This window comes from Vanessa cardui, chromosome 1 (genome assembly GCF_905220365.1).
Source record: "Vanessa cardui chromosome 1, ilVanCard2.1, whole genome shotgun sequence".
NCBI lineage: Eukaryota > Metazoa > Arthropoda > Insecta > Lepidoptera > Nymphalidae > Vanessa > Vanessa cardui.
Genome location: NC_061123.1, coordinates 10,537,845 through 10,562,331, shown reverse-complemented (window position 1 = coordinate 10,562,331; position 24,487 = coordinate 10,537,845). Strand labels below are relative to the sequence as shown.

General features: G+C 32.3%; 2 protein-coding genes across 10 annotated transcripts in view; both read left to right on the top strand.

The window, feature by feature from the left end:
- The window catches only part of LOC124531140 (guanine nucleotide exchange factor DBS-like), an 81,407-nt gene that overhangs the window by 2,274 nt on the left and 54,646 nt on the right, over positions 1 to 24,487 (top strand). Inside the window, exon 1 of one of the 9 annotated variants that reach the window (XM_047105668.1) lies at positions 7,553 to 7,706. The exons of 7 other annotated variants lie outside the window; for them this stretch is intronic. In XM_047105668.1, the coding sequence (XP_046961624.1) occupies positions 7,655 to 7,706 (52 nt within the window). In that variant the 5' untranslated portion in view covers positions 7,553 to 7,654. Of the gene's footprint in view, positions 1 to 7,552; positions 7,707 to 12,883; positions 13,107 to 24,487 lie in introns of those variants that run through there. One more of the 9 variants, XM_047105626.1, reaches the window with a different exon arrangement.
- On the top strand, positions 627 to 6,264 carry LOC124531188. Its single transcript, XM_047105679.1, has 4 exons — positions 627 to 834; positions 1,123 to 1,402; positions 1,520 to 1,750; positions 2,008 to 6,264. The coding sequence occupies exons 2-4, from the start codon at positions 1,142 to 1,144 to the stop codon at positions 3,223 to 3,225; spliced, it is 1,710 nt and encodes a 569-aa protein (XP_046961635.1). The 5' UTR covers positions 627 to 834; positions 1,123 to 1,141; the 3' UTR covers positions 3,226 to 6,264.

Genomic DNA, 24,487 nt, shown 5'->3' with positions numbered 1-24,487 from the left:
ATAATACTGATTAAAATGTGTAGGCACTTTAATTTTTTCATCATTAAAACATTGCTATAAATATTTGCACATAAATCGGCTATGAAATTTTGAAATTATTTTATATTAGTATTTATTGTTATGTTATTGTCATATTTACATCGATTTGCAAAAAAGTATAAACATACAGTTATCATCAGGTAAAAATGTGCGTACAATTAAATCATCCAGATATTTTAGATCAAAGATCTATTCCTGCATGAATCCTCATAAGTGAATTGTTATGACCATGTTTTATTTTAAAGTCGTAGTTAAACCAATATACCAATGTATGTATGTGCTTAGCCAATGTGTATAATTTATACGTTGTAAGGTTATATTTTAATTTATTTATAATGTAATCTCGCAAATAAAAAAAATGTATGTACTTTAAATTGGAACATACAAACATGCAATAATTATAATTATCGGCAAAGCTAATTTGATAAAATAATTTTGTTAATTATGTTTTTTACGGAGAAAATATTATAGTATTATTTAATTAGGATTTGAATTCCTAAAATATTTTAAAATTGCCGCGCCTCAAAGTCAAAAAGCGTCGATACGGAAACATGGGCGACAGCGACATACAGCGGCCGCGCACTGTACTAACGACATGTTCTACGGCGTCCTCCGATTTTATTCACGGAAAGTGTATCGCCATATTGCTTCCGTGAATTTTGTGAAATATTTGTACATTTCTCTTCAATTATGACTATAATATCAAAATGAAGTGAAGTAAAACAATCAATACCAAAGGAGTAATCAGTGGAGTATACTTTAAAGTGTCTAAGTTGTGCAAATAACGCGAAAAAGGTGAGTTTGATTCTTTCTCTGCTATGACTATATGGCCCAATATTCCACGGGAGTTCGATCCGCTATGCGATAATGAAACTTAAAAAACGCGATTAAGGTTAATAATTGCACGGTTTTTGTTATGTTTATTTACATGAATTTGAAAAGTTATCGCGGTTTTCTTGAGAGAATCGTGGAGTTGTAGATTCTTAAAACGATCGGGGCGGGTTTGTCATATCGCTCAATGTCCATTGTACATACACGTATGTAAGTAAGTACATGTGATTTGACGTGAATGTTCGCTTGTAGTGTAGCGCCGAGGAAGAATATGTCTTTTGAGAAAATGGAAGTGGTGAATCCTGCTGAGAAAGAAGCAAGCGAAGTCCTGCATTCCCTTTTATCGGTAGAACGACGAAGTGTAGACAGCAAAGAGGCTATAATTGTGTCTATACCATCGGACCAGAACGGCGGCGGCGAATACGGCGAGAGTGCACAATGGCACACCCCTGTGATGGGGCAACATTCTGTATTCGAACTTGGCGGTGCCCAAAATATGCAACAACACAACTATAATGGACATCAGGAACAGGTATTTTGTGTTTAAATTGTAATTATTCCATGAGTTATATTCAATTTAATTAAACATATATACAATGTTTAAAACAACCCTATACAATTTGAAATTATTCTGAAATATTTTTTTCAGGTTCTCTGGCAAGGTCATACTATCCAAGTGGAAAATGGTGATGGTAACCTGCAAGGGATACCAGGCTCATATAGTATTGAATTTGAGACAAATGTGGAAGGTGGTGATATGGATGTTGAGACGAAGCCTAAAGTTGAAAAGAAAGCTGGCACAAAACGTAAGAAAAAAATGGCTGAGTCAGATAGCGATGAAGAGGTTCTCGATAATAAACTGGAAGATAATCCAACACAGGTGATTGACTATGAGAGTTCATACATGTAATTTACATTGCGATTGCATTTATTTCCTTACAACACATAATCATTGTTTCTGAGCTATATTTTCATTCATGAATTGACAAATTCATATCAATATTATAGATTGTAAGAGATTTTTATAGATAATAAATGCTTCACATTAAATAAATATAAAAAATTTGTGAATATTTTTTGTTATGAATCATTTATATTAAACATTGATGATAAAATAAAATTTAAACTATATTTCAGGTTAAAGAAAGATTGAAAAGAGGTTGTGATTGTAAAGATAATTGCTATCGAGGGCTGAATCCTGAAGCTGTATATCGCCATCGGTTAAATATTGCTGAACTGACTAAAAGCGAACATGACATGTACTTGATGGGTATCACCATGGCTAGTTTGGCAAATCCAGCTGAAACGTCACGACACAAGGTCAGGAGGAGACTGAGAGCTTGCTATGTGTATCAAGGCAGAAAGGTTTGCTTAGAAGCTTTTTTGTATCTAGAGAATGTTACTCATTATCAGCTCAAAAGAATCAGGCAGCATGTTATGACTCATGGAGTGGCCCCGAGGATACACGGAAATGTTGGTAAGAAACCATATAACACATTCACGCTTGATATTTACAAGCATGCGACAAACTTCTTAAAAGAATATCTTAAACAGCATGCAAGTTCTCCTAAAGATGTGCAACCATCAGGAGAAGGTAAAAAAGCTAGTAAGACTGTTATTATACAAGGTGATTCTAGGAAGCACTTGTTTGAAGCATATAAGGAATATGGGGAAATATTGGAACCAGGAGTAAAACTTATGGGTTACTCAACATTTAGAGCTTTCATGAAAGATCAATTTCCTCATGTTAAATTTGCGACCAAGAAACAGGAAATTCCTAAAGACATGGTTCCATTCCGTAGTGGTAAGTGTATGTCATATGACAAAAACAAAGACCCTATCAGAATACAACAAGAAAAGGAGAAAGCAGAAGCTAAAAAAGCAGCTATGGAACAGAAGAAGAAGGAAGAGCATGAAAGGGAACAACAGGCTCAACAACAAGCACAACAACAACAACAGCAGCAGCAGCAACAGGTTCAACAGCAACAACAACAACAACAACAGCAAGTTCAACAAGTGCAAGTGCAACAGCATCAACAGATGCAGAACCAAGGGCCTCATGTTGTTATACATCAACAACAGCCACAGCAGCAGCAACAAATGCAGCAGCAAATGTTGGTCCCGCAAGTGAGTCAACACCAACAAGTTCTGACGCAACAGGTTGGTGGAGTACAGCAAGTGTCACAGCAACATTGTGTGCAACCACTCGGTGTGTCTGAAGATAGTGGACAACCTGTGGAAATGGCTCAGCAAGTGATCCCTCTAGCAGTAGTACAACAACCACAACAGGCATATATTGTTACTCCCGTCTCGCACTTCCAAACAAGAGTCCAAGGAGCTTGGTACAGACATTGACAAGAAAACACACTATCCTCAGTCAATGTGTCCGCAAAATGTGAGGAGCAGAGAGTGGGGTATAAACATGTTTACGTAACATGAGATCTCGTTATGACTGAACTGTTTACATAGATATCCCACTAAAACTATGATTGACTATGTAATTATTTGAAGCCATTTGTAACTTTGGCAATAAGTTAGCAAAGATACTTAGGTAACACCTTTTCAGTATTGGTTTATAAACTGATTTAACAACTATTAATAAGTATAAATTTAATCATATTTACACAATATTATTATTCTACACAGCATTAGCTATGTAGTTTATTTTTATGATAATGTAGAAGAATGGGCAGTTAAAATTATTTTTATGTTATTATTTTAAATATTGGATATTTTAATTATAGTGTATATTTGTAGGGAGTAAATATCTTTAAATTCTTTTACATATATTGAACCTACTGAGAAATCTGCCTATTCATCTTTATTATACATAAGAATGTGTGCTCTCCGATTGCGTTGTAGAAATCTAGGTTAATAAAACTGTATTGATGTATTGTTTTATACATGTTACTTTTTTGTATCTAATTATTTGCTCATCACAAAATTACATGTATTTTAATTTTAAAAAAAGCAGTGCCTTCATATTACGACGTGGACTTGTAATTCCTTGATATGATTGGTGTTTAATTGTTTCATGTAGATGAGTAGAAAGTATTATAGTGTTCACAAATTTTTCATGGCATTCAATGGAATCATGTCTATATTTTGTACTTTTAATACATATCAAGTTGAAAATGTCATACATGAGATAGTATTCAAGGAATGGTGTAGTGAAGGGTATAAGTGAAATAAATAGATTCTTATACACTGCAGTTTTAGTGTTTGCAGCTTTAGGCTAAGGTGATAGAGTGAAAACTAGATGTTACACAAAACATTCGATTCTAAATATCTTACTACTTCTACTGTTTAAATGTCTATGGTTTGCCTCTGGTTGCAAATCTTATTGTTTACAAAACAAAATTAATTTCGCTCACATTTAAGAATTACATCCAGATATATTCTGTTTTTTTTTTTTTAATAATATTATTCTTGTCTATTGTATTTAACCCAGTAGTCAATATTATTCAATGGTCAAAAAAGGGAGTTTTTGTTTTTTAATAGTTTAGTCACTCATTTTTAAGGCAAATCATGATCTTTTTTACTTAATAAAAACTGCTTAATGAAATTAAAAGACATTCTTGAGAGAAGTGTGAAACACTTACATTTTTATCTTAAACATGATTTTAAGTTTGTATATTCAGATAATAAGGTGAGTTAAATATATAAGACTGCTCTACCTAAATTAAAACGAAGGTTTATTTGAAATACATGTGTGTAATGAATTGTGTCGTTTGTTAAAGTTAAATGATGAATAGTTGTAATGAGGAAGGACCACAATGCAATAATTATTCTACCTTGTGTGATTATTGATGGGTCATTATTGAATATGTCTAAATCATTATATATATTATATATAGAATTTGAGCCATTGGCAGTATTTCATAGCTTAGCCTCGTGAGTCTTGTAATAATCTGCTAAATACCATATACCGAGAGTTGGCAGCTGCTTTGACTAACGTGTGAAGACTAAGTAACTAAATAAGAAAATCAAACTCTTAAGTAATATTTTCCATGCAACTCATCTTTCTACTACTATGTTGATCTTGTGTTATTCCGAGACTTAAGACTTAAGGTGGCCGGAATTTTGAGAAAAAAATTATACTTCTACATGTTTTCATTGATATTCACTCAAGGTGCGTTTGACGGGTAAATTTTACTAAGAGCATCATCTATTATTTTTTATATTTAAAAAGATGAGGCCTATATTGGAACCATATTGTTGCTATTGAAAACTTGTATGTCATCAATTACTTCATGTTAGTTTCATGCGCCGGCCAACTCTCGTGCTACATTATCCGTGGCATTAAAGCAGAAATTCTCTTTATCCTTATATTTTTAATCCCTTATATATTTGAGAAGTAAACGAATTGTAATCGATTTACATTTAAGACTTAATATATATTATATCACGATAGAAATGCTATGACCGCTGTATGCAGGATGATCGTGGCAATTTCAATCTTTGAGGTATTCGTAAGAGTTCTTACGAAAAAACTATTTGGGCATTTCAATGAAGTTATTTTCATATCATATACATTATTAAAATATTTTATTATCATGAATTAAAATATGAAAATCTCACTGTATTTTAAGTTAAGATAAATATAATTTTTTTAGATGCATAAGTGTGTAATCGATATAATTACTATAGACAGTACAGAATTGTGCCTAGAACGTATGCTTACCGTGTATTTTATAGTGCAATGGCCGAGAGAGGTTAATAAATAAATTAGCAACACGGATCCATAAAATATCATATTGTATAACTACAAAGATTTAGCTGCACCATAAAACTTTTAGTGTACAATAAGATAAAAAAAAAAACACATTTACATTAAAACAAAACATTATATTAAGATCAAATTTGTATTTTGCAATGAGATTATGTACCCTGTAATTTTATATAATGGCAAATATTTATTAATCTCCCTGGTCTATTTGTAAGGTTCGGAGCAAGGACTATAAAAGAATTATTTTTAATATGACAAAACGATTTTCTTAAAATAAGCCTATAAATGCGTTTCAAATATTAAAATTTTTATAACAATAATGTTATATAAGTTTGAAGGATTTATTTGCTTATTTTGTCATTTTTGTCAGGTTAGTTGATTTTCCCCCACCTATTTTCTATAATGGTATCAATATTGTGTATTGGATATTTTGTTATACGAAGACTTTAATTTATCTTTTTGTATTAAGAAATGGACAGGTTTTATATCTTCATTTTTCTGAAAGGATTATATGTATGATTTAAATTAAACTTGTATTATTTTCAATAATTCTTAAGCTTGCTTCGAATCGTAGTGGTTGCTCTTAGCGTGATGTTTGGCATTTGTTCCCAAATTTTTAAAAGTAGGAAGACATGATGTGATAGAAAATAAACTTTTTTACGCTACTCTTTCTTTCATTACATTATGTACCGATACATACATATAAGTGGCTCATAATAATTTAGCTTATGAGACATGGAATAAAATTTCAAGAGAATAAATTATACTTTCTCATAAAAGGATAAGATAAGTAAATGAAATACAGTGTAAACTCCATGTAACGTCACTCGATTTAACGGCAAACTCTCTAAAGCGTCGAAATCAATTGGTTTTAGTTGGTTTAGCTTGTATTCTATACAATGATACACTCTACATAGCATCACACCCACTCTCAATAACGACAAAAATGGAGAAATAAAAATTAAGTATTTTTCCTTTTAAGTTGCTAAAATTAGAAAAAACTGCTCATCTGTGTACGTTCTTTTGTCGCTTTATTATTCTAGCCCTCAATAAACTCGAATGTCGGCACCACGCATTAGGAACTTTCTAAGAAATTCGTTAATTTGTTTACAAATTGGGATTGCTTGCACTTGTAGACTGTGACCATGCCTAATAAGTAGGAGTCATGGAGGAGGATTACAACGTTATCATATGTATTCTACGATTGATGAGGTGGAAATAGACCTTCCATTAACTGAGTGGATTCAGCAGGTCATCATGGCAGGAAATACGGTAAATTTTCAAACCTACATCGAAGTAGACAACTGCCTGCTTACAACGGCTTCACTGACAGACATAGAAATTTTGGATTCAGTGAGAAAAAAACTGAGGTTCAAGAATAAAGAGATGAAGAAGATGAGACGGATGAGCTTGAGCCTCCGCCAAGCGTTAAAGAAGTTCTGAAAGCAGCTAAATTATTGGAAAATTACTTCCTTTATATAAGATATAAATGAAAAAATTAAAAATATACAACAAAATTGGTCGTGCAGCAAAAGGCATCAGACAAAAATAACAGAGTATACGCAATAGCGTTCAAATAAGATATATATATTTTTTGTACATAACTACTAACAATAGACTAAAATAAACTTTTTTTTCGAATTCTGATTTTTCTTCTCTTCATTTAACGACCACTCTTTATAACGCCATAAAATGCACAGTCCGTTCAGTGTCGTTATATAGAGTTTACACTGTATAATGAAAACAGTTTTGTCTATGTATTTACATTAGCGGATTCCAGGTCGACAAAGGTCTGATCTGGATCGCACCCACGCCATCCTATGCAACGCGGAGTTACAACCGGAGATTGTCTGTCGGGGGTGTACGATCGTCGCACTCGTGCTGTTCGTCTCATTGCTCCGACTTCACTTAGTAATTCATTAAATTCTCCGCGTCAACCATTTGTAAACAAAAGTCATTGTTTCGTCCCCAATCGGGCAGTTTGACGATGGCTACTTGCCTTTGTGGGCGCGCTCGGTGTCATCTCTCCACTCGCTGACCTCGGTGGCAGGCGATATGAAGTTTTGGAAGTGCAACGCTAAACGTGCACGAAGTTCTGTGTCTAATCGTAAGTTATTTGAACAAACCGATTTTTACGAGAATTTGTAATTTTTGCAAAGTCATATATGTTTCGTATTTGTATCGATTTTTTTATATTTTTTTATACGTGAAAACATATTAAGTTCGGGGTAAAAACATATAGACACAAGCTAATTTCTTTGTTTTATATAAATGTCTGAATAAAGAATTCTTGTAAATCTTTACTAATATGCACAAATACAGATTTGTTGGATCAGGATGACACATGTCGGAAATAATATTTACTCGTATTGTTTACTGACCCTCTTACGTACCGTAATTTGGTGTCAAGTAACTTCATCATCAATCAGTTGTTGAACGTTGTATATTTTCAAATAACTTATTAAATGTCTCAGACAGAAATTACACATAGAACGTACTTAGAAATGCTTATACTCAGTGCAATGTCTTCATGTTATGTAGTTAACAAAGTCTAATAACGGATTACACGCCAGTTGTTTCTTAATTATAATAGCTTAGATAGCCATCATTTAACGACTACAATGAGTTTAAAATATAAGAAAAACAAGACTCGTTTGTTTATAAGTATGAGTTTAATTATAACTTATTTTATATTATTAATTTTAAACGTCTGCGAGAGAGACCTCAATAATTAATTACACTGGAACCATCAACGATGATTCGGCAATTGTAAATAAAACTCAAGGCCGAATTAAATAATTCAACTTGTACTCGATCTGGTCAATAAGATTAGTTATCGTCCTAAAATTTATTTATTAGCTGTGGCCAACGTAATATTTTTAAAAAAGCTATAGTTCTTATTGTAAAAGACATAAAGTAATAATTAGTACTACCATTTATAGCCAAACTTCGTCCATATTTGAATTCAACTATTTTATGAAAATTTGTAAGACAGCTTTAGGAACCCTTGATTTATCTAGATTAAAAAAAAGTTTCTTTTTAATATAATGAAAAAAGTTACTTTTTTACCTGTATTGGATTTTTAAACAAAATTTTCGATTATTCATATTTAAGAGAAATAAGTCATTACGTTTATATTTATTTGAAATAGAGGGAAGACCTTGTATTACTAAAAATTTATTGTGTGGAGGTCCGAATCAAGGCGTAGGCTGGCAATGAGGCACGCGGCCAGCCTGATTGCTATTCGAGCCGCAGTCCGCCGGCTTTTGTTTGCTGTCCGCATTGTCATGTCTTTCCTCCGGTTCCGACTTTTACTGAATACCATCGTGGCTAACATTGTAATTTTAATCTTTCATTCTTGGAATAAGAGTGCCATCATGTCGATTTAATTGGAAGTTACTGGAAATTCTCGAGAGCTCTGATAAATTTATGGTAATTGTGCGGATTAATTTCTTAATACTAAACTTCATTTACTACAAAACTTTGTTTGAACGCGCATTATGGGGTCAGTATTAGTTTCAATCATTAAGTTTCTATCGCATCGGTAAGATTTTACTAGTGGCAATTTATACTTTAAAAATCGTTCCCAAAGAACTATGCTAATCATAAAGTTCTATATGAGGCTTTATAAAGCCAATATATATTTCAAACACGGATTGGTACGTAGCTCAAATTGTATGGTGAAAACAATAGCATAGTTATGAATAACTGAATATAAATAATTCAATATGACAACGGCAAATATTATGATTGTCGCAAATCGGTAGCTTTGTCTAACCCTAATATATATTATATGTAACTGACAAACGTTGAGGTGTTTAATATAAGTGAATAATATATACACTCGTGACTGATTCCGTTTAATTTCTCTAGAAGGGAAACGAAGTATTTTTGTTTCGAAATGTAACAATAACTAATAGGGTCCAAATAATAGGTGCATATTTTTCCATATTAGAGAGATCTTGGGACGTTAATTTTTTATAGATTTTTATACATTAAAAATGTTATCTTATAGAAAGGAATGTGTGTAGTTAACACGTGTTAACGCTAAACTTTTTTAGAGAATAAACTACACGTTCTAAGAAAATAGGAAAATTTTAGTACTATTTTTGTTAAATGAGGTGGTAGATGTTCTCTCAATGATTTACATCGATTCACGAGCAATATTCTCTTCCTAGATGCAAGCCAAGTAGGTGGCTATGTCTGCGCTCATCGGTTGTTATAAATAGAGCGGTTAAAGTAGGAACAAAACACTGGCGTTAAAACAAACAATATGTCAAAAACACAATAAAGTTCAAAAAAGGTTTGTTTAAAAATTGCTCACTTTGTGTAAAGTGAAATACTTTTAAAAAGCTATTTTTGTGCACATAAAGCGTATAATGAACGAAAAAAAAATTCAATTTTGCCATAATTTTCAATCCATGAAAATAATATTACCAATAGCTGACTCGAAAACAGAAAAAAGTTTTTAATTCGAAATTTATTAAAATATAAACTGAGGTAGCTCCCATTTAAATTTTAACTACTTTTATACCTTTAAGATAATAAATATAACGTATTCGTCAATTTTCAGAAGGCACGCTTTACTTGGTGGTAGGTTTTGTGCAAGCCCGTCTGGGTAGGTACTACCCATTCATCAGTTATTCTACCGCCAAATAACAGAACTCAGTATTATTGTGTTCCGGTTTGAAGGGTGAGTGAGCCAGTGTAACTACAGGCACAAGGGACATAGCATTTTAGTTCTCAAGGTAAAGCACATTGACGATGTAAGGAGTAGTTAATATTTCTTACAGCGTCATTGTCTATGGGTGATGGTGACCACTTACCATCAGGTGGCCCATCTGCTCGTCCGCCAACCTATACCATAAAAAAATTGCTCATATTTAATACTGGCTACTCGTCGATTTCGCTTGGTTAGAAAAAGACTACACAATATTTTTTTTATTTACAAACATATCATTACGCACACATACACTACACACATACATACACCATCACTAGTAAAGATTCTGGTTCGGCATATTTTCTGACATCTTCAACAATTATCGTTATGTTTAAACTCATCAACACAAAACCTATATGATATAAAGTAACAGCATGTTAACGTACCACTGCTATGCCAAAGCCTTCTCCACATTTTGTGAAGAAGTTTTAAAGCTTATTTCACGTAGTATATTCTCCACCAACATGTGCAGGTTTCTTCATGAGTTTATCCTTTACCGTCGATCACGAGAAGAATTATAAACACTGAATAAACACATTAATTCAGTAGTGCTGGCCCCGAGTAAGAATTCCGAAATATCGGTTAAGATTCGTCTTGTAACCATTATAACATCACAGCTCTTTTATTTTACTATCTAATGAACCATTAAACGTAAAACTTACGTAAACTTTCTTCGTGAATAACTCGGTCCATTGGTAAGAACGGTATGAAATCCTATCGGTAGTTATGTTTATCGCGCTTTAACAGACGGACGTTACAAAATTAGGTTAAAAAAGTTTAAAAAGAGAATGTGTAAGATTATACTTATTTAAAAATTAATAGTATTACCCAAGTAGTTATAGAGAGGGTTTTTTTGGTATTAGTATTTTATCAATAACGTTGGTCATTCAAAAAATTCTCCCAGTATTTTAGGAGTCAAGGCTAGTATACGATTTCACTATGCTGACATTTTATTTTTAAAAAACATTTGTGTCCTTGTAAATCTTGGTACCCAACCCACTTGAGTGGGCCTGCGTGGGCTATTACCCTGCAAAGATAAAAGTTGACGCGTGCTCTAATGCATGCACATAACAAAAGTTAGCTGAGTCGGGTCTTCCGATCTCCACGAACTGAAATAAAGTGGTTTTATTCTACCCTAATATTACAATAAAATCCTAATTCGTATGTTATTTCATATTATCAAATTTAGTTCAGTTTGTGGTATTTCCGGAATAATTAAAAAGCACAACCATACCAGAGAAAAATCGTTTTTTTTTTCGGTCTCAAGTAGGCAATATTTTGTTTATATTTAAGAAAATATAAACAAAATATTGCCTACTTGAGACCGTAAATATCATTGTTGTATAAAAACCTCCTTTTTTACGAAGGATTGCTGACCACGCTGTTACAGTGCGTGTACACACAATGGCACTTATGACGGAATTTCATCCGACATAGAGAGATGTTTTCCTTCATCACCGAATATGAATACATTTATAAAGTGTAATTAAAGTATATAAAATATAAGTTGTGTTTCTGTGATTCAAGTGTTTTATACACTGGGCCATGTCAAATCAGTATACAAATCCTAACAGTTATTCAATAAACTAAAAATCAATGATAACCTGAATAATATAGCCAGACCTTCTATTCCCAATGGAGACTAGTCAACTGTGTACAAAATGTTTTTCTTTGATCCGGTGTGAAAAAAGCAACGGCTTTATTTGTTTTTAGAGACATTAGCTAATACATATCTGTAACTTTCATACTCTTTCTACTGAGAATTTTTTGAAGGAATAATTCAATAAAACCCTGAAGTTTTATCTGTAGCCTTAAATCATTGGTGGCCAACATATAGCCAGACCACGTGCGCTTTTATGTGGGCCGCGAAACAGTCACAAATAAACAAAAATGGTACATGCATAAGAACATGAAGAGGCGGTCGTATCATATTACAAAGGGATATAATGACTATTATCACAATTCTCTTTAATTTAGAACGTGTTAAACTAATTCAAAACTGTCTTATAAATTTCTTTAACTCTGGCATAAATGTTGTACGAAACAAAACACTATATATCAAAAGACTATAAATATTTTTTGACTCTACATAATTATTACGTTAAAATTGCTAACACATTTTCGTACTTTGTATTATAAAAAACTAGTTGTTTTTTAATATTCGATAAAACGTGCTATAATGTTCATAATATATTTTGTATATGTAGAGCTAATCGAAAGTATACTTCGGTCGCTGGTTCTACTTATTGCATATTTAACCCACGGTGAAACATTGACATGATAGCTATGAAGTATTTTTTATACCTGATTATAGGTAGAAAGACTTCCGATAATTTATGGTTTGTATAATTAACGTCAAATCTGTCACCATTAGCAGTTATCTTACAGCCACTAAAATATTGTTCCTCTAATAATAATCAAAGGTGACGTTGTCAAATCCTATCTGTTGTTCATTTCGTCACGACTCACATGTATATTACATCACTTCAACCGCATTCAGCTAAGTGTGGAGTAGATGTAGGCCGGCGCGGCGGGAGGCATCCCATGCGGAAGGACGCGGCCGCTGCTCAGTCCGCGCTCCGTTGTCACCGAAGTATATCCGATGCGCGCCATTAGTTCGGGTCAAAGCGCGAATTTGAATTCGACTACTGAATTTAAATTTCGAATCGTTGTGTTTTTTTTTCTCCTGATATGAATAAACTTGAATACAGTTAAAATAAACCAGTGATATGAAAATACGTTTCGAAGTGCCTAATAAATTGGAAATCATTTTTGGAAAAGACAGTAAGTTGAATTTACTCAAATATGGCATATTTAAAATTAAATTTTAACTAGTCACTAATTTATTAAAAACTTTGGAGTAGTTAGTAATTGTTCAATTGTTTTTATCTTTAATACCTACTCTTAATGGTAACTATGTATACAACGATAACATACTAGTCCTTCAGAAGTTATTGTTTTCGTTCTAATCAGTTAGTTTGAAGAGTTATTGGAATTCATATTTAATGGAACTATTTTTCCTTACTCTCTTAATATTTTGTTGATATTTAATCAATGAATACAAATCAAAACCAAAATTTTAATTGAAAACATTTTTTCTGACAATAACAATATTAATGTTTAATTATATCTTGTGTTTAATGTTCGTTTTTCTTTGTTTATGTCGCGATACACATAACATGCACTACCCCTATTATTAGCATCTTTGTGGGAGACAAAGCTTGTTGCCAAGTAGAAATACTTCATAATGCTTTGCTTTGGTAACAAAAGACAGTTTAGGCATAAAATCTAGCAAATATAAATTTTAACGGATTCTATATAACGTTTATCAGCGTCGGATACTCCATTTACAAATGCGGGCCATCAGGTTTGACCGGTTCTGCTCAATCTTTTATGCATTGAAAACTCCTATTCTTCTGGCAGTATATTTGGGCACAAAATTTAAGCTACTAAAAAAATGGGCTCATATAAAAACCTCTACAAAATTAATGCGAAAATATAGTTTATGTAAAATTTAGAGGATAAAACGGGTAGGTACTAATGGAATAACTGGTACATTCTATCAAAAATATTTTATTAATTGCCGGTGCCGATTCCGGCTATATTAACATACAGAACAGTTATGCGGTTTTGATATTTGACGTTGTTTATTGAATACATATATACATTCATTAATAGTTTAGAAACCAAAATGTTTCCTACTCTCATTTAATTCCAAAAAATACATCGGGAATAGAAACTATTTTCTCACATTGGAAAAGGAGAAATTAAACAAGCTTTAAATTGATGTCGAATAATTTTGTACATATATTTATTTTTATTTAATTCTCACTTGCCGGACACTGAGAGATAATTTAAAATATAAGTTAACGTTTTATGATGGCAATATGACTACAAAAAATAAGCTATTAACGTGATTTCATCATTAACGAGAGGTTTTTGAAACAAAAACTTAAACTTATATGCTAACTTACTATTTATTATAACATTAAGGTGATTATCATTACATTACTGTACTGACTGCCGCGTTGATCTCATAAGGCTATAGATCCCGAGGTATTTGGTTCAAACCTCGGTTCGGGTCAAAGACAATAAGATAATATATAAATAAGAAGTTTTGGAGTTTTTATATTCATAAATTATTGAATCAAACGATGTTTGGAATTTGGAAATGCAAATGGTCTAATAAATCCGACTGCTTATTAGTTTATTGTTCCTAAGTCTCGTGAATAAGACATTCGTTGATAATGTCGAAATACCGAGCTTCACCAACAAAAATAAAAGTATAGTAAATATCCCGTATTGACTAACTGCATATTAGTCGTTAAAAAGCTTATTCATATATAAATTAAACCGGTGTTTGGGTTCACAGTAATGGTCTGTAATTTCTCCTGCGCGGTTGGCTATTATTGGCCAAAAAAGACCATCGTGCGTCAAATACATCAGATCATCACCATTTATATAAAATTACCTATTGACATGACTGTAATAAATAGCATAATATCATATTATCCATATTATTAATATGGACTTATTGTATAATGCTGTTAGTGTCACAAATATTTAGCAATTTTAAGTTTTATTTCTTCGTTCAAGTTGAAATCCTGAAAGTTATCATATTGCGATGCAATGTCGAGTTATGAGAACAGAGTTTGTGAAGAACTAATATACCTACGGCGTGGCATTCGTTCTCATAACTTTAAATTATAAAATAGTTTTATTTGCACATAATACAGTCTAAAAATATTTGTCATTTCCTACACGTAAAAGATTCCGCGACCACGTGCCCGGAAGTCACATTCTGAAAACTAAGTAACCAAATGTAACTGTTTGTTATGTGAGAAGTTTGTTATTCATGCAAACAGAAAATAACGATAATAAATAACGATATAAGGTATGTCCTGATAACAAATTACTTAAATTTAACCAAAAAACACAGTATTATATTCAAGATTAAACGATGACTATGCTAAAAGTTGAATCGACATGGATAAAATAAAAAAAATGAAAGCGTTCAATAGTAATAAGAAATAGTCATAAAGAAAGCGAAGACAACAAATAAATATCGTTTTATGAAATATTTTTGCAGAAAGAAAAAAATAGCTACCTACTCTGTATATTGGCAAACTGTCTGACTGTCAATCAAATTAAGAATCAATATGTGCCAACTTATTAACCGACCTAAAAAAGTGTTACCGCAGCCCTCCTTCATTTATAAACCGATTTGGAATCTATATTGCTTCGGAGTCCAAACTCAGGACCCATTTAAAATTAAAGTTGGGTTATTTCTGGTACATCAATTAATAATATTTTTATAAAAAAGGTTGAATAATGTTTCCGGAATAAAAAACTGCACCTGCTCCCGGCGTCCCCTAAGTGTCACTGTCGGACACCAGGTGCTACTGAAATGTTGGCTAATATTTGTTAAAAAAAATGCACGAATACAATAATATCTTTTTTAAATAAATTTAGTTAGAAATAGTAACGCCTTATGTTACAAAGGAGAAGTCTGCGCCTACAATAAAATAACTATAATCATGATACATTTCGATATTTATTTAGATTAATTTTTAAGAATAAAATAACTTTTAGGTACACGCAATGTTTCTTTATTAAGGAATTGATACTAATATAGCTAAAATATACGTAAGGGTGATACTGTGATAGCTTCTCTTAATATATTAAACGACGTTCCAAAAGTGCTTATATAATACCTACTCGAATAAAGTATATTTTGATTATGACATGTGTTTATTTAAAATTACAATGTTAAAAATTTCTTAAGCTTAAACCAATTCACCGTTTTTTTTTCATTTATACCTCAATTTGTTATCCATTTATATCTTACAAAATGTCAAACTTTTAGAAGTATTCAGAATTCAGGTGTTTAATTGCCCAAGAAATCGACTTACAGGCTTAATAGAGCTTCTAGGCGAAGCCTTAGAGAGGTACTTCAAAACTTTTTACATACTATAAAAACCAAAAGCTTATACGAGGCTATTGAATACCTACCTGAATTACGATACCGACTGTAACTAAAATTAATATCATATTGTGTTTTGATGTCTTTATAATAATAAATGTAAGTATAAAAGCCATTATGTACACACGAAAGTGTAACTATGACAGTATACTCATATTCAATTTCGATAAAGTTTAATTAGTGAAAAAACAGATATTGACAAATACTTATGAATGTTAATGAATTGTCTGCAGGTTAACGTATTATAACGTTAACTTAAGAGCCGAGATGGCCTAGTTGTTAGAACACGTACATCTTAACCGATTATTACGGGTTCAACCCAGACAGCAACACTAAATTTTCATGGGCTTAATTCGTGTTTATAATACACCTCGGTGAAGAAAAACATCGTGAGGAAACACGTGTATAATTTCAAAGATATTGTGCCACATATGAATTCGCCGACCCGTATTGGAACAGCGTGGTGGAATATGCTCTTAACCTTCTCTTCAAAGATAAAGGAGGTGTTAACTCAGCAATGAGAAATTTACAGGCTGTACATGTTGTTGTTATTGTGTAACGTAATTTTGGACTGTGGAAATATCAAGCAGATAACACTGAATATTAAATTCAATGCAATACGGCATGATGACTATCTCCCAGGCCGTGTTTATTCATGATAACGACAATATTCTCAGGACCTAATAAAATAATAAATCTCGTTAACAATACCCGTGAGAGACACAATACACCAATTCGTATAAAAATATAACAGCACTACCATGAAATACAACGCTTCACTAATTGAATAAAAAGGCAATAATAAAGACAAAATTTAGGGATGCTCTTAGTAATATACCACCTCATCCAATTCGTTGTAATAATACTTAAAAGCAGAAAGTATACACATAGTCGATGAGAAATATTGGACAACATCACATACATTACTCTGATCCCAATGTAAGTAGCTAAAGCACTTGTGTTATGGAAAATCAGAAGTAACGACGGTACCACAAACACCCAGACCCAAGACAACATAGAAAACTAATGAATTTTCTACATCGACTCGCCCGGGAATCGAACCCGGACCTCGGAGTGGCGTACCCATGAAAACCGAGAAATACACATACGCGATGAAATCATATATACTCTGTAGTCAGCTAATTAACAAAGTATCATCGTCCATGCAGGTTGAATATGATTTGTGAAAAAATAATATCAAACGTGTTCTATCAACACAATGCCGGCGCGTGATATTCGCTTCCCGCAAAGCGCTAGTTATCTAGCCGTTGCTATTGTCCTCGAACAACCTAGATATTATGCTATGGTGTGTTCTGAATTGATAACACCTAATACCTCTATGAATTCACTACCTACGGCATATAAGTATCAGGTTACTGGTTAGTCCCTTTAGATCTATTGTGTAAAATAAATTTATTAAGATTTTTATGCCACATGACGTATATATGACAATAGAAAGGCTGTAATAACGATATACGCTCTTATTTACCTACGTCATATTAGTAATGTAGTTTTATAAAAGTATACCAGGATTACATGAAACATTCAGGGCGAGGATTAGATAAAGGAGGTTAATCCGTTCCGTGGTTCAGGATGAGTCAACTTAAACCTGACAACCTGACGATTTGCGTTTTGATGGCCGAAGAGATACCATTTCCTTTCAATGGAATAACGTTTATTGCAATGAATGTGTCTGTCAATCTCACCCTGAGTACGGACGCTTTACTGATACGGTTGACTGTGCATGACAATATCAGAGTAACCAAATCTTCCTGACATTGAATGACATATAGGTATTCATAGTACTAACATAATACAATACAGATTGGAAAGCATATGTAATTCGAACTCTGTTACTGGCCTAGTTTATATTTTGTACATTATAAAAACTAATTATAACATCGTTTTAATTTATCGAATCCAGAAGTTTTTTTTTTTAAGAACACGTGTATTTCTAAAAGTTTGAAGGCAACGGCTTTATTTATACTTTATTTATCCCTCAAGAACTTACTGTTGATTTGGATTATCTTTGGAAAGAGGACTAACAGCTCCCAAATGTACATGCTTGACACAGGCCTCTCTTTTTAAAAGTTGCGGTGCGAACCAAAGGCAATTCACAGTAATCAACAACAACAACAACAACAGCCTGTAAATTCCCACTGCTGGGCTAAAGGCCTCCTCTCCCTTTGAGGAGAAGGTTTGGAACATATTCCACCACGCTGTTCCAATGCGGGTTGGTGGAATACACATGTGGCAGAATTTTTATGAAATTTGTCACATGCAGGTTTCCTCACGATGTTTTCCTTCACCGCTGAGCTCGAGATGAATTATAAAGACAAATTAAGCACATGAATCAGAGGTGCTTGCCTGGGTTTGAACCCGCAATCATCGGTTAAGATGCACGTGTTCTAACCACTGGGCCATCTCGACTCTTCAAATCAACAGAATATAACGTATTAGAGAATCTTTTTCGTCTGAAAAAATCTTTCTTATTCTCTAAATTATAAAACATAATAATGAAATACAAGAACTATAAATACAAACTAAAATATCATAGTTAGACTAATTATCACAGGCAACTACAATAGATAAGTTAAAAATGTGTGCGAATTACGTATTATGGGAACGACGAAAACAAAAGACATACGATTTCGTAACGTGACTCGTTCAAGCTCGTTATGAATAATTACACAATATGTATTAAATAAATATTCTAAATCATCACACTGGGTAAAGTTTATTTACCTGGAAATGAAAGTGTTAACACGTTCTTGGACGAGAGTGTAGAACACATAAACAAACTTAGAAACAACGTTAAACAGGTGCGCTTTACAAGTTTACACGCAGTCTACTTATTGTTAAAATACAAAAACCATTTCCTTGATGTTTAAAAACGAGCTGTATGGCCTACTTCATTAGCGTGGAATTCGAACATAACCATCATTTTTTTTTCGACTATCTTCCACGAACACTTTAATTCTAATGCGTTGACCTAGACTAGACACGGTATCATCAAATCCAAGGTACCATCAATAGATTATCTCATTACGAACAAATATAAGTTTCTCGTAGGCCTTAATAAAATCGATTGAATACAACAGGTTTATAATACTATCGTATATTTATATATTACATATAAATATTATAGTAGCAGTAACAGTCTGTAAATTTCCCACTGTTGGGCTAAGGCATCTTCTCCCATTAAGGAGAGGGTTTGGAACATATTCCACCACGCTGTTCCAATGCCATTTATATATAATTAAATATATATATTTTTTTAAGAATTGAGTTAAAGACGAGAGAAATGAAAATAATATTCGTTAAAATAATCACTACAGCTTATTGTTTAAAAAGGACTATATCTTGATAAAAAAAATACACAGTTTTGTCTTCTTGAATTTATTTAGCTTATGCAAGTGTCAAGGCTGAGAGAACAATGCCTGCGCCAGCGCCGGCTGCGTCAACGACACAAAGCAGGAGCACAGTTCAACCAAGGTCGCATGATATATGTCGCACGTTATTAGTTATCTGAATTGAAATTACGGTTGATCTCAACAAATCATTATACTCCTATAGGTATGTGAGCTAGGTGGGTAACTTTTTAAATATTATAATCATAAATTGAAAAGGATATCTATTCATTATTACCATTTTGTTGTTCTAAAAAAAATATATATTTGGTTTATTTAATGATATGCAAATACTTCACTACAGCGCATCAGCCTCGGGAAATGATAAATGTTCATGCACCATGCCGCTCCCGTACAGTTTGTTAGGACATACATTAGGATTTAATCCGATGCATGCACATATCTTTAAGATTATTTCCTTCGCCGCTAAACCAGAGTTAAATTATGAACATTAATTGAGCACAAAAAAGAATTCCTGAAAAATCCTGCTTTTATAATATATATTTTAGTTTGCTTCTATAATATATAATTCTCGTTAACCATTGTACTGGTAACCAACGCGAATCATTAATAAAGATCATATCCTAAATACGTTTTTTAACTTTTGTTATATCTATCCCGAATCAGTTTGTTCTCTTTGTAAATATTTTATTCGAATACTAACATCGTAAAAAAACTAATTCTAAAGAATTTTTTTACCTCTCACATCCTGCAGAACTTATCATTTTGTTTTATTATCACATTATCATACTAAGTGTAATAGTATCTCTAAACGTACTTACTGTTTATACACACAAAGACTTCTGACAGAAATGTAACTATTATCTTATCAACGATATTAATATAATACAATATATCTACTATAAATAGACTTACTAATTAATTTTCATACTAGATTATAACTAGCTTATGAATTCTATAACATCATAGTATTAACACTAAACACAAAATTGCTGTAAACTATCTTTGAAGGATAATTGAGATAATTATTTTTTTGATAAAATATCAAAAAAGTATTATATTTGTAACAATACATTAATGCTGTGTTACTTACTATAAACAGTGTGCCAAACAAAGAGATTAAAGTAGTCATTGAAGACATTAAACTTAATTTCGTAATAATTTAACCAGAATTTAACACTGTGGCAACACTAAAATCGAATATTAAACAACACTGAGCCAATCCGTGAAAAATCGTACCACGTCGTATTCGGTGAAGTGAAAAAAACGTGACGAGACGTAAATTTTACTCACCTACGTAATTTGTAATTACAATATTCTTATGAAACGGTAACACAGGTAACATAACGCAAAGGTATCGCATTGTCATAGAAGGTTGCACGAAGCCCTCGAAATGTAAAACTTAAAACTTGTAATGTATATCATAATATAATACTGCGATTTACGGAAAAAAATATCTGTTATTAAGTCTTAACATTACAAAGTTGTAGCGAACTTTATCTTTGTAATTTTAGACTTGTAGTATATTATTAGCGGCCAGTCCCGGTTTCACACGGCTGGATATAAGATTTTATTTTTTATTTTAACCTTTTATTAAAAAAAAATTGCTTTTACCGAAATGTTTAACAATTGTCGTTCTATTTCAAGTCATTTACACAAAAACCTTGATAAATTGTTTACCTAAACCTTCCATTTCAATCCGTCTGTCTATTAGTGAAAACCGCATGAAAAACCTCCAGAAGTTTTCCAGTTTGTCGGAAATATACAGACAGACGCGAGTCGAGAACTTTGTTTTATAATATGTAGTGATAGGTTATAATATGAAGTGACTTTGTGTTTTTTGATATACGAGTACACTGTGTTTTCTGATGAATCATTTATTTTTCTTTAACAACGATTCCTGCTCTTCCTCAGGTGGGCTGATAGAGAGAATGCTTTTATCATTAACAGCCTTTAGTTAAATGCTAGCGACCCGCCCGTCTTCACACGGGTGAAATACTGATACTAAATATACTACAGAATATCTTTATTTACGACATCACATCACAAACCTAAAATTATCAGCATTTGTTTACTATTTTGTCTTTGTATTATATACAAAAAAAATTCTCTCGAATCACTCTATCTATTAAAAAAAAAATAGATAGTGTGATAAAGATTTAAGCATACATAGGGAAGTAGCGACTTTGTTTTTTATTATGTAGTGACGATAGTGATATTTTGTATTGTACAATAGGGTATTAAATAAACATACATACTCATAAATATTATTTATTGATTCGAGGAAAATAATCAACGACTAGTACCAGTTAAAAAACCTGTCAATAAAACATACAAAAAATGATTTTATTACTGAATACTTTGTAGATACTCTTCGTATTCTTGTTGATTTCGTCTAATTTTTTAGTTTTATAGCCGAGATTTTGAGATCACAACCATGAAAACCGGTAGCAGGTCATCCAGTATAACGGAATTTTGAAATACTTTTTCTAAAAACTTATTTAATTATTCTTTAAACATCTTATTAAGTTTTTTTGAAAATAAATTAATATATTATACAAATCAGACAAGACATAAAGATTATAATATTCATGTAATTTGCCTGTAGCTCTACTGTGTTTCATACACTATACATAGTTCTTGATGAGCATACAGGTATCATTACATAGTATAAAACAAAGTCGCTTACCGCTGTCTCTCCTTTTGTATGCTTGGATCTTTCAAATTACGCAACGATTTTAGATGCGATTTTTTTTAATAGATAGAGTGATACGAGAGGAAGGTTTTTGTATATAATACATGGACAATATAATGAAAAAAAAAACACTTATAATTTTAGAAGCTACTAATGTGATGTCGTAAATAAACAAATTCTACAGTATATTTTGGTATCGGTTATTATACCCGTGCAAAGCCAGGTCGTAAGTAAGATATAATATTTGACGTTAATGTGAATATTTTAGATAATTTATGATCTCGATCAATGATAACGCGTCGCGTTGCATATATTCAATGTCAAAGTTATTATATTGCTTCACTCTTCTAGTGGTATTAAACTACATGTACACTTCAATGGGATACAAATATGTAACTTTAAATGTTTTTAAAATAACAGTTATAATATAAGTGACCAATAATTATGACAGATAGCAATTATATGTAATCATATGTATAATTATTAAAGTTAAGGAATTCATTATCATACGTAGCATCAAACGTCTTTCGCAGCGCAAATTTCTTACTTAAATTCAATTTAATTTTTGTTTTCGAGATGGTTGCTCAAAGAAAAATGTAGGTCACCTGGACCCGTCCAGTTGGGGCCTCGTCTTGTTTACATCGACTTTATTACATTAAGTTTTACAAAGAAAGTTTCTCATAAATTTTCATGGACGTTATCTGGTTATTCCGTCTGAAATATTGTAAAGGATGACACTACTGTTGCACAATAACTACAAAGAGAATAAATGAACTCAAAACTTCTTTATAAATATTTTAAAAGCGACTTCAAACGATGAAACGAACTTCTTTTGTAATGCCTTGTTTTTTAAAGTATGTACATTGTATCATTGACCATTGTATATCGTGGGATAGCTCGCTAGTAATGTAAACTTTACTTATTTACATCACAAGATTTTATCTGGAATATAACATGGTTTGAACTCCAATGATAGACATAAGCTTATACTAAAAATTAATTTATTGTGATATCGCTTAATAGTAAAGTAAAGTAACAGTCTGTACATTTCCCACTGCTGAGATAAGACCCTCTTCCATTAAGGAGAGGGTTTGGAACATATTCCACCACGCTTCGGTGGAATATTATATATATAAATATTATAATATATACACTGTGTGTACCAGTGCGGGTTAGTGGAATGCAAATGTGGCAGAATTTCGATGAAATTAGACACATGCACGATTTTTTCCTTCACCGCCGAGTCCGCCGAGCACGAGATGAATTATAAACACAAATTAAGCACATATATATATATAGTGGTGTTGCCTGGGTTTGAACCCGCAATCATCGGTTAAGATGCACGCGTTCTAACCACTGAGCCATCACAGCTCATATATCGCTTAATAAAACATGAAAAATGCAAATTAAAATTGTATCGAGCATCTAATTTAAGTGTAAATATAGTAGTGCTTGAAATATATGAAATGTACGTAATATTGATCAGCTGTCCAAGCTGTCGATCCCGACGTTTTGTTTACTCGTTTAGAAGTTAATAACTGTCGTTCCATTCTGTTTGCGGCACATTCCGCGGTTCCGTGCCCTCGTTTTTCTCGTCGGAACCAATTAATATTTTGGCTCTATTATAGATACTCTATTTTCGTCAAATAATCTTTATTTGGATATATAATAATCTTTTTTTGGAGTCTGAGAAAAAGGAGGAGATTGAAAAGTGATATCACATGTTTATTCATTTAGGACAGGTAGATTGGCCACGTGTTGGCAAATGTCACTTTTTCCATGGATAGCTTCAAACACCATCCAAACTGGAACACAGTAATAAAATTTACATTACTGTTCGGTGGTAGGAAAAATCGTCAATGGGTGGTAGGTACCCACACTAGTCATACAGACAAAGCCATTATTTATAATAACAATAATGTAATATACTTATACTGTCTGAATTACCTTTGTTTAGTTGAGTACGTACATTACTTATCTCTGCTTTCGATGCGATCACTTAGACATTGATTAAATTATAAATGATCCTTAGGACATTCATGTTTATATAAAGTAATTTTGAATTTTATTCAAAGCTTCAGATGGCCCAGTGGTTAGAACGCGTGCATCTTAACCT

What these genes read in the sequence shown, in the direction of transcription:
- LOC124531188 (XM_047105679.1), top strand. Translation starts at nt 1,142, where the DNA reads ATGTCTTTTGAGAAAATGGAAGTGGTGAATCCTGCTGAGAAAGAAGCA. An exon ending in ATAATGGACATCAGGAACAG is followed by an intron (nt 1,403 to 1,519) that starts GTATTTTGTGTT and finishes TATTTTTTTCAG; the next exon opens with GTTCTCTGGCAAGGTCATAC. An exon ending in TGGAAGATAATCCAACACAG is followed by an intron (nt 1,751 to 2,007) that starts GTGATTGACTAT and finishes ACTATATTTCAG; the next exon opens with GTTAAAGAAAGATTGAAAAG.